Below are 14,568 nucleotides of genomic sequence, written 5' to 3'. Positions count from 1 at the left end.
ACAACATTCCATTTGCCTTCCTGACCACAGACTCAACCTGCAAATTGACGTTTAAGGAATCCTGCACAAGGACTCCCAAATCCCTTTGTGCCTCAGATTTTTGTATTTTCTCTCTATTTAGGAAAAATGTCAACCTTTGCATTTCTTCTTCCAAAGGGCATGGCCATATACTTCCCGACCCTGTATTCCAAATGCCACTTCTTTGCCCATTTTCCTAGTCTGTCTGTCCTTTTGTAGCCTATTTCTTCAAAACTACCTGCCCTCCACCTATCTTCATATCGTTTGCAAACTTTGCAATAAAGCTATTCATTCCATCATCCAAATCATTGACATATAACATAAAAATAAATATGTTGGAAGCTAGTTAGCTAATTATCATGCTATGGCTCTACACATTTGTATGCAAGACCATTTTCATGGTTAGCCAAAATTCTACATTCAATCATAGATCTATAAATTAACATTAGTTACCATCTTCAGGGAAAAAAAAGTCTTAAAAATTGACTAAGATTGGTTTTGACAGCAATGGGGGAAATATCCATTCAAACACACTAATTATCATTTTGATCTTTTTGTGACTGGCCATAATTTTGGCGTGAACGGGAAAATAGATGGATAAGTTTTCTTTGAGACAAATGTGATGGAAAACTCACTGATAGAAGAACTTGGATAATTTTTAGCTTGCATCTGTACTGGTGACACAAAGGCTGCTTGTCAGGGACGTCCATTTGGATTAACTTTGCAAGGCTCTGTGTAAGAAATACCTATTGCGTACAGTAGATAATATATAATGGATAAAGAACCAGTTGCTCAGAAATGGGCTACTGCCAAACATTGTAGAAACCCCTTTGAAAACTCTGTTGCTAATTCTCATAGGGCCAATCTTTCTCCTGGCCTTCTCAGACAATCTGTATCACCTTTGCTAATTGCACAATCAATCTTCACCATCTTCTCTCTGCATGTACAATTGGCAAATTTCCCACTGCCTTTCCAATTAGCTGGTTGCCTTTCAGCACATGATATGCATTGACAACTTGACAAAGATGCCAGAAATAGACTAAACCATGTTATTGCTTCAGTTCTCTACTTGCTGGTGATTTAATGACCTCTGCAGTTGATCTTCCACTGACAACTCAATAAAAAGTTAAACTAAAATTTACTTCTAAGATCTCTGCAGTGATAATCATGATAAAAACTGCAAAACTCATATAAATTCACTTTCTGATATCTAGTGTTTAAGACTTAAAATCCAATCCTACTGGATTCTTGCACATCTTGAACCTTTTGAAATCAAAGGTTTCTAGTATAGTGCTTTGCAAAATTTATCCAAATAGGTATCATTGACAAGTTGTCCTTCTTTCAGTAGAAATGCAAGTTGAAAGGTTTCCAAATGCAGTAGTCATATCTTTCCATGAGTAAGTTAACCAATCCAAATCAGGTGATTGATACCCAAATGCCACATAGTTGAATCACAAACATGAGGAAATTTGCAGATGCTGGAAATCAAAGTTCTAAACACAAAATGCTGGAGTAACTCAGCTGGCCAGGCAGCATCTATGGAAAAGAGTAAACAGTCAATTTTCAGGCTGAGACCCTTTATCAGGGCTAGGAAAAAAAGATGAGAAGTCAGAGTAAGAAGGTGGAGGTGGGCTGGAAGGAAGAAGTACAGTCGTAGTTGATTGGGTGAAATTGGCAGTGGGTGGGGTGAAGTAAAGAGCTGGGAAGTTGATTGGTGAAAGAGATAAAGGGCTAGAAAAGGAGGAATCTGATAGGAGAGGACAGAAGGCCATGGAAGAAAGGGAGAGGGGGAGCACCAGAGAGAGTTGTGGGCAGGAATGGAGATAAAGTACGAGAGGGAAATTAGAAAGGGGAATGATGAATGGGCAGGGCAAATACTGGAAGATCGAGAAATCGATGTTCATGCCTACAGACTGGAAGCTTCTGTAAGAAAATATAAGGTATTTCTTTCCCAACCTGAGTGTGGCCTCATTGTGGCAGTGGGGGAGGCCATGGACTTACATGCCAGAATGGGAATGGGAAGTAGAATTGAAATGGGTGGCCACCAGGAGATTCTGCTTTTATTTGGTGGATGGAGCATAGGTGCTCGGTAAAGCGGTCTCCCAGCCTATGTTGGGCCTCACCGAGGTACAGGAGGCCACACCGGGAGCACTGGATACGGTAGATGACCCAAGCAGACTCGCAGGTGAAGTGTCGCCTCACTTGGAAGGATAGTTTGGGACCCTGAATGGTAGTGAGGGAGGAGGTGTAGGGGCAGATGTGGCACTTGTTCCACCTGCAAGGTTAAGTACCAGGAGGGAGATCTGTGTGGATGGGCAAATGGAGAAGGGAGTCACGTTGGGAATGATCCCTGTGGAAAGTGGAAGGTGTGGAGGAGGAAAAGATGTGCTCGGTGGTGGGATCCTGTTGAAGATGGTAGAAGCTGTGGAGAATTATGTGCTGGACATGGAGGCTAGTGGGGTGGTAGATGGGAACAAGAGGAACCCTATTCCTGGTGGGGTGGTGGGAGGATGGGATGAGGGCAGACGTGTGCGAAGTGGAAGAGAAGTGGGTGAGATTAATGGTGGAGGAAGGAAAGCCCCTTTCTTTGAAGAAGGAGGACATTTCATTAGCTCTAGAATGAAAAGCCTCATCCTGAGAGTAGATGCCGTGAAGATGGAGGAACTGAGAGAAAGCATTTTTACAGGGTGGGAAGAGGTATAGTGCAGGTAGCTGTGACAATCAGTGGGCTTATAAAAGGTATCGGTAGATAAATAGTCTCCAGAGATAGAGACAGAGAGTTTGAGAAAGAGAGTTTGAGAAAGAGGAGGGAGGTGCCACATAGTTGGCACTTGTATCTGCCTACCTGGATTCCATTTTGTCACCCATAGTTCAGTCCCTCCCCACCTACATCCGGGATACATCCCATGTCCTCCACCTCTTCAATAACTTCCAGTTCCCCGATCCCGACCGCTTCATTTTCACTATGGATGTCCAATCCCTATACACCTCCATTCCCCATCAAGAAGGCCTCAAAGCCCTCCACTACTTTCTGGACAATAGACCTCATCAGTTCCCCACCACCACTACTCTCCTCCGGTTGGTGGAACTGGTACTCACACTTAATAACGTCTCTTTTGGCTCTTCCCACTTTCTTCAGGCTTAGGGTATAGCTATGGGCACTCACATGGGCCCCAGCTGTGCCTGCCTCTTCGTTGGTTATGTGGAACAGTCTGTGCTCCAAACCTATTCTGGTACTGCTCCCCAACTTTTCCTTCGCTACATTGACGACTACATTGGTGCTGCTTCCTGCACCCATGCTGAGCTCATCAATTTCATTGACTTTACTTCAAACTTCCACCCAGCCCTCAAATTCACTTGGTCTATCTCTGACACTTCTCTCCACTTTCTCGATCTCTCGGTCTCCATCGCTGGAGACAGACTGTCCACTGACATCTTCTACAAGCCCACTGACTCTCATAAATACCTCGACTATACCTCTTCCCACCCTACCACATGCAAAAAAGCCATTCCCTGTTCCCAGTTCTTCCATCTCCGCCACATCTGCTCCCAGGATGAGGCTTTCCATTCCAGGACATCTCAAATGTCCTCTTTCTTTAAGGATCGTGGTATCCCTTCTGCTGTCATCAATGATGCCCTCACCCGCATCTCCTCCATTTCCCTCACTTCGGCCCTCACCCCATCCTCCCGCCACCACAAAAGGGACAGAGTTCCCCTTGTCCTCACCTACCACCCCACCAGCCTCCGGATCCAGCACATTATCCTCCACAACTTCCGCCACCTTAAACAGGACCCTACCACTAAGCACATCTTTCCCTCTCCACCCCTCTCCATTTTCCACAGCGATCGGTCCCTCCGCAACTCCCTGATCCACACGTCCCTCCCCACGGATCTCCCACCCAGCCCTTATCCTTGTAAGCATAAGTGCTACTCCTGTCCCTACACCTCCTCTCTTGCCACCACTCAGGGCCCCAGACAGTCCTTCCAGGTGAGGCAACACTTCACTTGTGAGTCTGTTGGGGTCATCTGTTGCATCCGGTGCTCCCGGTGTGGCCTCCTCTACATCGGTGAAACCTGACGCAGATTGGGGGACCGCTTCGTCAAGCACCTCCGTTTTGTCCGCCACAACAGACAGGATCTCCTGGTAGCCACCCACTTCAACTCTGCTTCCCATTCCCATTTGGATACATCCATACATGGCCTCCTCTACTGCCATGATGAGGCTAAACTCAGGTTGGAGGAGCAACACCTCATATACCGTCTAGGTAGTCTCCAGCCCCTTGGTATGAACATAGAATTCTCCAACTTCCGGTAATTCCCTCCCCCTCCCTTCCTCCATCCCTATTTCACTCTGCCCCCTCCCCCAGCTGCCTATCACCTCCCTCATGGTCCCGCCTCCTTCTACTACCCTTTGTGTTTTCCCCTATTCCTCCATCTTTCCTGCCTATCACCTCCCTGCTTCCCCTCCCCCACCCCTTTAAAATTCCCCTTACTGGTTTTTCACCTGGAACCTACCAGCCTTCTCCTTCCCACCCTCCCCCCACCTTCTTTATAGGGCCTCTGCCCCTTCCCTCTTCAGTCCTGTCGAAGGGATCTGGCCAGAAACGTTGACTGGTTGTTTCCACGGATGCAGCCCGACCTGCTGAGTTCCTCCAGCGGGTTGTGAGTGTTGCTTTGACCCCGGCATCTGCAGAGTATTTTGTGCCACATAGTTGAATTGTTCCCAAATAGCACAATACAAAAAAAAACATGATTTTGCAAGATCTACTTTTTGATGAATCAGTCTTTTCTCTAAGGGTTACAGAATAAAAGTTGTTCTACCCATTTGTTTCACTAAAAGTGTACAATATAAGCTTGTGTAGCAAGGCATGAAATTGCTATTTGTAAGATGTTGTAAACAGCACCAAAGCATATTCCATGAGAAATTGATATCCCAGCCATTTTTTCTTTTGCAACCCACACATATACTTCTGTTGCAGGTCAGTGAATAACGTTAAGAAACAGAAATCATAACTATTTCTCCTTGTCTAATCCTGCAGCACTTGAGACCAATTGTAGCATTTTAATGCCATTCTAAACTCAGTTAATCATTTGAAGCTGCTGTGACCTGTACAGTTCAGTCAATCATACTTTGAACTGGCAAACCATAGGGGGACGATATCATCTTTGTTAAGTTTTTGAAGCAACATTGACTGTTTTTACACAGAATCTGTTCTCCATATGTACTGCTATTTTCTTCCATTTCCTCGTTAAGATTCAGAATTGTTTATATCAATTTAAATCCTGTGGACAAAGTCTGATTACTTTGTTTGTTCAACTTAAGCCATCAATGTCTCTCACTTTCTAAAGTGCTATGATCCTGGCAATTCTAAATTTTCCTTTGTAAAGCAAAAGCTAATTCACTCTCTGTAAGACAGAATTGCGTCAACTTGAATCTGTACATAAATATGTTCCATTCTACACAATTGCTTTTAAAGAACAGATGCAGGGAAGAAAAACAAATTGAATGTGAATCATGAATTCATTCAATGTCTATTGATATATTCTGGTGTAATAACTAAGAAGGAGCATTAACAGAGACATGAAATCATTATGGTTTGTTTCCTATGAATGTTAGTGACTGGAGAAAGACAAGTTATGGGAGCTGGGAATCTAAAGAGATTTTTTGTAAAGTTCTTTACTTTAATGTCAGTACCATTTGGCACAAGGACCAGTATCAGGGTTGTAGTCCAACTGAGTCATTGATGAAAAATGACTCGATGCTGGTTGAGTGATCAAATAATTTAGTCAATTCCAGCAAAACTGCAGCCCACAGCTTTAAATCCTAAGCAGTCATGCGTATTATCAAGTCACTAGGGAAAACTCACCAATATACATAAATTAATTGCCAGTAGTGAGAAATAATTAATTCCATTCCCCAGAAATGGAAATTTAGCCATTTTGCTTCAAAGGGATTCATATGTGTGCTAATCATCTGAACCTTTAAGATCCTAAGAAATTCCTTCCGTTCACTGGGGTAATAAAATATTGACTCTGTTCCCATTTTCCATTTTGCCATTTCAAATAAACAACTAACTTAAAATCAATGCAGCCAAATTATATTTTGCCCTGCTTTCAAAGCATTCAGTACTAATATCGAATAATTCAGGATCAGGCATTTCCAAACGTTCAAATGCTTTCAACTGAAGCACCAAAACAAAATGCCAAAGTCCTAAGAACAGTATCTAAAATAAGCATCCACTGTGAAGAAACAAAACTAGGAAAGCTCCCCAGTGTTTTCATGAACCATTCTGTTTTCCAGTTACCGCTACAGCTCATTAATTTAACGGAGCAAAACATTTGCCACTTTGCTATCCCAGAATGGCATCATATAATTTCAACAAAGTGGGTATTCAATGGCTTCAGATGTACCTGGATTCCGAGCCGCTGCAGCATGGAAGAATGCCATTTGGTTTATCATGTGTATGCCAGCTCTCTACTAGAGTAACCATTTAGTCCCAATTCTTTCTTGGAGTCCTGTTCTTTCCCTTTTCTGCCTTCCCTCTTTCTGGAATCCATACAACTCTGTAGCTGAACTTGCTCCAGCAAATTTCTGTTGTTTCAAGTGGCATTGTAGGAATCCAAAAAATTGGCCAGGTAGATAAATGCCAGCAGTTCATAAATGCAGAAGCTGTGGACACTCGTCACTGGTGATTTCTCAGCTGAATTCCAGTAATGGGTTCCTCATGGAGTTCAGGGGCAGACTACAAATTTGTAGCAAATCTGCAGTGTGTAGATTGGAGGATCTGCCCTGGAAATTGGATTAAACTCATTTCAGAACCATGATTCAATTTCAATGGCTGTGAAGGGGCAAGGTAAATTTTAGATAATTTTCCTTTTTAAAAAATAATTGAGTTAAATGTTTTTTAAATTATTTAACAGTGTTTTGTGCTTTGTTTATTTTAAAATAATTCTTTCAATTTTTCATAGATTTTGAATATTACTGAACCTGAGCGGCATTCATAAGTGTTCAAAGTTTTTGATACATTTAACGTTAGCCATGCCTAAGGTTATACCAACCTCATAAAGGGCATTTTTGATTTTTTAAAAGTTTATTTTAGTCATTGATATTGATGTTGCTCACAAACAAAGGAGTAAAACCTCAGTATAGTGCTAACACTGGCACTAATCTTGTTATTTTTTTATGACAATGCACCTGGTGGTGACAAATGCACCTTTCCTGATTAAGGTTAGGAATAGAAAATATTCCATGGTTCATGAGTTAGAGTGCATCCCTTCATGTCTCAGTCCTGGATTAACCTTGAGTTGGCGATGGCTTCAGAAAAGGCTCTGACAAAGTGCTGACAGGATCTTTTTGACTGGAAAAGTTAATACTGTTTTTCTTCCCAACAATGCAGCCTAACCGGTTGGATATTTCCAGCATTTTCTGAGTTTATTGCATTAAAGTCTCACCTGACTTCTGGCGTAACATTCAGCCAGCTGCTTGGAAGCAGCAACCAACAATGCAAAATGATTCCCGATTAGGCAATCACATTTGGAAAGACTATAGGATGGCCGTTAAATGCCAAGTTTATCTGTTGGACCCAAATTATGGGGCAATTTGTTTGACAATGGATCTACAAAATGAGGAGTGACACTACTAAATATTTGATTATCCAGGATATGATTTGATATTTGAGATACTGATATCTAAGGTATCATGAGTTGAAGGACTGGGTTGGAGCAGGGCAAATGATTGTTCTGCCATTCCAAGAAATTTTGGCCCGTCTGCACCTTAAAGTATCCAACTGATTATAAGTTCCATTTCCCTTTTTAATATTGTCTTTGATCTTGTGTTTAAATGTACTATATAGCTAACATCTGCTGGCTTTTATGAGTATTTCACACTTTAGCCAGCCTCTGCAAGAGGAAATGTTTCCTGGCTCTGATATTAAGAATATGTCCCCGTGGCCTGGATTTCCCATGAACCAAAAGTGTTTTGTTATATTTACTCTATCAGTTCTTTAAATATCTGGACATTTTCAGTGAAGTATTGCCATAACATCTTATATTCCAGTGGGTGCAAGTCTAATTTACAGGATCGTGGTTAAAAATCTAGCTTTTGATCCAAGTAACTTTCATGTGAATCTGTACTGCTATCCTTTCAAGGCCAGGGTTCTTTTTTCAAGGGAGCTGTTGGAATTATACACAGTACTCCAGTAGTCTGACAAGCCCTTCCTACAGCTGCTGTGAAACTAAATTCTCTTTATACACCAGTCATCTTGATATAGAAGCTAATATTGTTCCTTTCCATAGATGCTGCCTAACTTGCTGAATCCCTCCAGCATTTTGTGTGTGTAATATTCTTCTCTGTTTCTTTTTGGATCTGACCCATTATATTTAGTGATCTTATCTACAGACATGATCTGTTTCAATCTTCAATAATCTTGCCATCTCAACATTGAGCAGTCACCAATGTGTGAGAGGCAGGAAACAACACCCACAAAATGCTGGAGGAGCTCAGCAGGTCAGGCAGCAACTATGGAAATCGAGTAATCAGTTGACTTTTCAGGCCAAGACCCTTCTTCAGGACTGACAAGGAAGGGGGAGGGAAGATGCCTGAATTAAAAGGTGGGGGAGGAGAGAGAAGTTGGTTGGAAGGTGATACATGAAGCCATGTGGGTGGGAAAGGTCAAAGGCTGAAGAAGAAAGAATCTGATAGTAGAGGAGAGTGGACAAATGTGGAAAGGGATGGAGGGGGAGGGGACCCAGGAGGAAATAATAGGCAGGTGAGAAGAAGTAAAAGGTCAGACTGGAGAATAGAGGGAGAGGCGTGGGAGGAACTTTGTTCACCGGAAGGAGAAATAGATATTCATGCCATCAGGTTGGAGGGCATCCAGATAAAATACAAGGTGTTACTCCTTTGCCCTGAGGGTGATCTCATCTTGGCACACAAAGAAGCCATGGATCAACACATCAGAATGGGAATGGGAATCAAAACTAAAATGTTGGCCACCGGGAAGTTCTGCTTAAGCTGGAAATGCATGCCCAGTGTATTGGCATAGTCAGAATTATAGATGAACAGGACCCAGGTCAGGAGCAGACACAGGCACTTTGCATATACAAATACAGGGTAGATTTCACTGAATCGTTCCACGGAACAACAACCGAGGAATTCTTAAAGGGATCATCGCTCACAACCACAGAAATATACATTTGAACCCAGCTGGAAGGAGGCGATAATCTCAGCTATACCGAAAGAAGGCAAGGATAAAATGGAATGTGGGTCATTTAGACCAATACCCGTTCTTAATGTGGATTATAGAATATTTACCTCCATCATGGCCAAACGATTAGAAGATTTTCTACCCACACTGATACATAATGATAAGACAGGTTTTAGACAACAACGCCAAACACAAGGCAATATACGAAGGACACTTCAATTACGGATCATATAAAAAAAACGAAATTGAAGCAATAGTGATAAGCGTGAACGCTAAAAGGGCATTTGATTCGGTTAATTGGAATTTCCTTTACAGAGTTTTCAATAGATTTGGTCTACATGACACAATTATTAAAACTATACAGACACTATACGACAATCCTACTGCCAGGATTAAAATCAATGGATATTTATCTGATAGTTTTACCCTAGAAAGGGGCATGAGACAGGGTTGTGCATGGCCACCGCTACTCTTCACATTATATCTGGAACCATTAGCTCAATACTTCAGGCAAAATCAAGATATCAGGGGAATTACTATCAAAGGGACAGAGCATGAATTGGCCTGTTATGCGGATGACATTTTGATCTGTCTAGGGTAACCAACATACTGTTTACCTAAATTGATGCAATCCTTTGAAGAATATGGCCAATTATCAGGATACAAGATCAACATAGATAAAACCCAACTACTTTCACATAACTGTAGCCCACCAAGAGAAATTGAAAGTAGATATCCTTGGGCATGGCAAACAGAGTCCGTCAAATATTTGGGCATCAATATGCCAAAAGATTTGGCAAAATTATCAGAATGCAATTATCAGCCTATATATAAAAAATTAAGGAAGATATAACAAGATGGAACCTAAGTCCTTTTCTTGGTCTCAGTTCAAGGATTGAATCTATTAAAATGAATATACTACCCAGACTACTATATCTCTTTCAGACCCTACCAATAGAGATTAATCAAAATCAATTCAATGAATGGAACAAGATACTATCAAGATATATATGGCAAGGTAAAAGGCCTAGGATTCGTCTCAAAACTTTGCAATTAGCCAAGGAAAAGGGGGGATGGGGCCTACCTTCTCTTGGAGATTATTATTCTTCAGCACAGTTGAGAGCTGTGATATGCTGGTGCAACCCATCATATGATGCTCAATGGAAAAACTTTGAGGAGAGGATACTTTCCATCCCCATACAGGCAATTTTGGCTGATAACAACCTACAAAGTTACATAAATAATATTGACAACCCAAGGGTGAAATGGACTCTTAAAATATGGAAAATTATTATAAAAGAATATAAACTAGAGAGAGACATTGCAATTCTTATATGATTCGGATTTTATGCCGAATAAATTAGATGCTAGATTTAAGGACTGGACAGCTAAAGGAATAACAGCTATTTGCAATATAATGAAAGAAGGAACACTATTCAGTTTTAAAATGCTCAAAGAGAAACACTTATTAGAAAAACATGACTTTTACCAGTATTTACAGATGCAACAGTATCTTATTAGGACAGTTAAAAATGTAACCAAGGCAAATACATGTCTGATAGAACTATTTAGAAAAGCATATTATTCAGACAACAGAAGTAGAATAATTTCAAGCATGTATAAGGGCTTGTCAAATCTTAAAACACATTCGATTTCATACATTAAAACAAAATGGGAGAAGGAAGGAGGGATAATAATTCCTGAGGAAGACTGGACAATAATATGGAGGTATCAATGGAAGTGTACCAGTTCACAGAAATGGAGGGAGTTCGGGTGGAAAAACTTGATAATATATTTTATTACACCCTCTCAGAAATCCTATTATGATAGTAATCCCTCTGCCTGCTGGAGAAATTGTGGAAATCAAAATGCAAACCATTATCATATTTTCTGGGAATGCCCCATTATCATAACCAGGAAATGGTTATCACAGGAGAGCACAACTTTAAATGTATGGATGGAAATTACAATGGACATTTACAAAATGGAGAAGATAACAGCATCTGTTAATCATACATTGGAACAATTTTATTCATACTGGAAAGAATGGTTTAACTACATAACACCTTATAGGCCTGATTTTATTCTCAGAAGTCAATGAATATGTTGTAAAAAACAAGATCACTCCCTACTCTGTACATAGTTTTCTTCTTTCGATTGTTCTTTCTTTCCTCTCCTTTCTATAAGTGTATACCTCAGATAAGTATTATGTGGAGGTTTGTGACAAATATGATTATATGATATATATGTTCAGTATCTGAAATACATCTTATGGAAATGTTTGTTTGATGATGAAATTCAATAACAAATAAATTACAAAAAAAAGAAATATATATTTGAAAGCAAGCTCTTACCTGAATGCAGCTCCAAGAATTCCAATTCCTAAATCACTTACATTGATACAGATTACCGACTCTTATCCCCATTCACTTGTCATCCCCATTCTCTTATCCCCATTCACTTGTCATCCCCATTGTTTTTGCTATATCTAATCCTATCTTTGCCCATGTATTCTTTTCAATTGGAGCAAGATGTTAAGAGTAAGAATCTGTTTCTTCCTTGTATTCAAAATTTCTACAGCTAAGTAGGCTGAAACTAATTGATCTCAAAAACAAAGTTGTGAGATTGTTATTAAATCCCATCTAATTTACTAAATTTTTTAAGGAGAGGAACTTTGCCATTCTTACTTAATCTGGTTTATTTTTCATCCCAAAGTCTCCAAAGTTGTGGATTTCTAATTGCCTTTGAACTACTAGGGCAAATGAAACTAATTTTATCTGTGGAACTCATTGCCAGAGATGGCTTTGAAGGCCAAGTCATTGGATATATTTAAAATGAAGGTTAGTAGTTTCTTGATTAGTAAGGATGTCAAAGGTTATGGAGAGAAGGCAGGAAAATGGTGCTGAGGGGGAAAATAAATCAGCCATGAAGAAACGGTGGAACAGACTTGATGGATTGAATGGCCTAATTTGTCTCCTATGTCTTATGGAGGCAGTTAGAGAAGAACAATAAATGGCGACATTGACAGTAACAAGCAGATTTTGTGAAAAGAGAGGGAAAAAAACAGATCAATTCCATAAATTACCATTCATTTGCTATAATCTCATTGCAGAAGAAAAAGTTGAGATAAAAAGTTTTTCTTCTTTATCTGGTTTATTGCCATTATCCATCATGCAACTGGGTGAAATGATGTTTACTGAAACTGCAAAGATTGCCAAATATATGTGTTATTGATAGTTTTGGCTTTATGTACGTTTAACATTTGCTTTGTCTTTGACAGGGCAAAGGCAAATTGAGGACGTACTGGCTGCTTGGTGAACAGAAAGAATTTTCTGATATCTAATATGATGTTTGATGTGAAATTGCTTGTACACTATTATACTGCAGAACAGTGATTGTTCAAGCTGTAGTTCATTTGTTACATAAACAAATTTTGGTTATGTTAATTTCTGCAGAACAGATTTTAGAAGATATCTGTAGCCTAGAATTATCCCGGGTATATTTCATACCTGAACAAATCTGCAAAATAAGTAACTTTTATTAAGATCATTTTTCTTCTTAGCTGAATACTTTTAAACAATAAACCCTTATTTTTTGTGCTTTCTATATTAAGATTTATATAATGTGTTTGAGAAGAAATTTAACTATAAAGTGTAGAAACTTGTCTTTATTCTCTGGAGCTAACTGGGTGTGGGAACTCTGATTGCTTGTTGTAATTGGTCTCTCCGATGGAACAAAATGCTAGGACAGGACGATTCTCGCTATCTGATTTTTCTCACATCCATTTAACACTGGTAAGTAAAGGTGAATTTCTACCCTGAAATTTTCCCCATATAAGCTGTACATACTGTGTATCTAAGATATTGCTAAATATTTTGTTCAAATAAACCAGATAAAACCAGATTGACTGTCATTTCAGTTACTGCTTGGCAGCATGAGAGATGACCATATTGTGTGTGGATATTATTATTTAAACTCAGAGATACTTTCAAGACTAAAAGAATTTGGGGTTGGAATTAAGAACAGAGTAAAATGGGAGTAGGAGAGGATCACCTGGCTACGCAAGTCTGCCGTACAATTCAATATAATCATGCATGATCTGCCCCAAGCCTCAATTCCTCTTCTATGCTACTTCCATTGCAATTAATAACCTGCTCTTTCAAGAATTTAAATACCCATTCATAGTACCTTATGAATGTTTGAATAACATCATCCTTCATTCTTCACACTCCCATGAATATAAATCTAACCTTTTTAGATCATCTCATCCCAGGAATTAGTCTAATAAATATCCTCTACACTACTTCTATTGTGATGATATTGCTGACCGCAAAATTCTAAACTAAAATGAAGAATTTAAGCACTGTCCAATGTAGCTTGCTATGAGTGCCCTCCCTAAAGGGAGGTTATGCTGTAACCACCTACTCTTCAAAAGTTAGTTTACTTCCCTGTTTATACTGCACGGCAGGTTTAGCTGCCAATGGCCACTACTTGAGTAGTGGATAACCTCTTCCCCTAGCACGGAGGAGATACTTCCAGCTATCAAAGCAGTTTAAAGACAGTTCATTTATATTTAGTGATACACATTTAAATCCAGACAAAATTCTTAAAACATGTTGAAAGCTCAGAGATCTTCTATCTTATATAAGATTTTCAAATTACAAATGATTCTGAAACACAAAGATTTCTAAAACACAAGTACAATTCCTATATGTTAAAAAGACATAACGAGTTACGGATGAGTGAATCATCCATCATAGAAATCCAAGGCAGAGGAATGGAGTCTAGTCACTCAGTCTTCCTGTCATTCTTGCTGTTCCAACTACTAATACATCAGATATTTGATGTGCTAAGTGATAGTATCAATCTGGTCCACAAGTTTCCTTCAACTAAATAACTTAGTTGAATGCATTGTCTGATTTGAAACAGACTAATTAATATAACCCCATTGCCTTGCACTGCAACCAGCCCAGTGCTATGGGCCAGCATCCTGTGCTCTGCTGTGCAAAACTATCCTTTTAACTTCAGATTGATTATTACCTGCAATTTACATTTTAAAAAATGAAGGTTGGCTCCCGTTTATCACAAGAAGCTGAACAAAGAATATTGGTTGGAATTTTAACTTATTCAAAAACAATTTTTTGAGCTCCACAAGTGTCAGCTGCTGTGCTAGAAAACTAAGCTTGGCAAAAACAAAATGACCCCATGGTTCTAGACAGTAAATGTCCATCATAGTATTTCCTTAAAATTGTATAGCATAACTGCATTCTATACTCCAGGTGCAATTGTTTCAACCAGCATGTATTTTTTCTTTGAATGTTCTCAACTCAAATGTTTCTAAATT

General features: G+C 39.6%; 1 protein-coding gene across 1 annotated transcript in view; it reads left to right on the top strand.

Annotated features, from left to right (window-relative positions):
• npr2 (natriuretic peptide receptor 2) overlaps window positions 1–13,121 on the top strand; it is a 160,107-nt gene extending 146,986 nt beyond the window's left edge. The window contains exon 23 of the mRNA XM_063042843.1: window positions 12,505–13,121. Coding sequence (XP_062898913.1) covers window positions 12,505–12,567 — 63 coding nt within the window. The 3' untranslated portion in view covers window positions 12,568–13,121. The remainder of the gene's footprint in view (window positions 1–12,504) is intronic.
• Window positions 13,122–14,568: the final 1,447 nt, after the last annotated feature.

Source organism: Mobula hypostoma, chromosome 3 (assembly GCF_963921235.1).
Source record: "Mobula hypostoma chromosome 3, sMobHyp1.1, whole genome shotgun sequence".
Lineage (NCBI taxonomy): Eukaryota > Metazoa > Chordata > Chondrichthyes > Myliobatiformes > Myliobatidae > Mobula > Mobula hypostoma.
The sequence above is the reverse complement of the archived record's forward strand: the minus strand, read 5'-3'. Positions and strand labels throughout refer to the sequence as shown.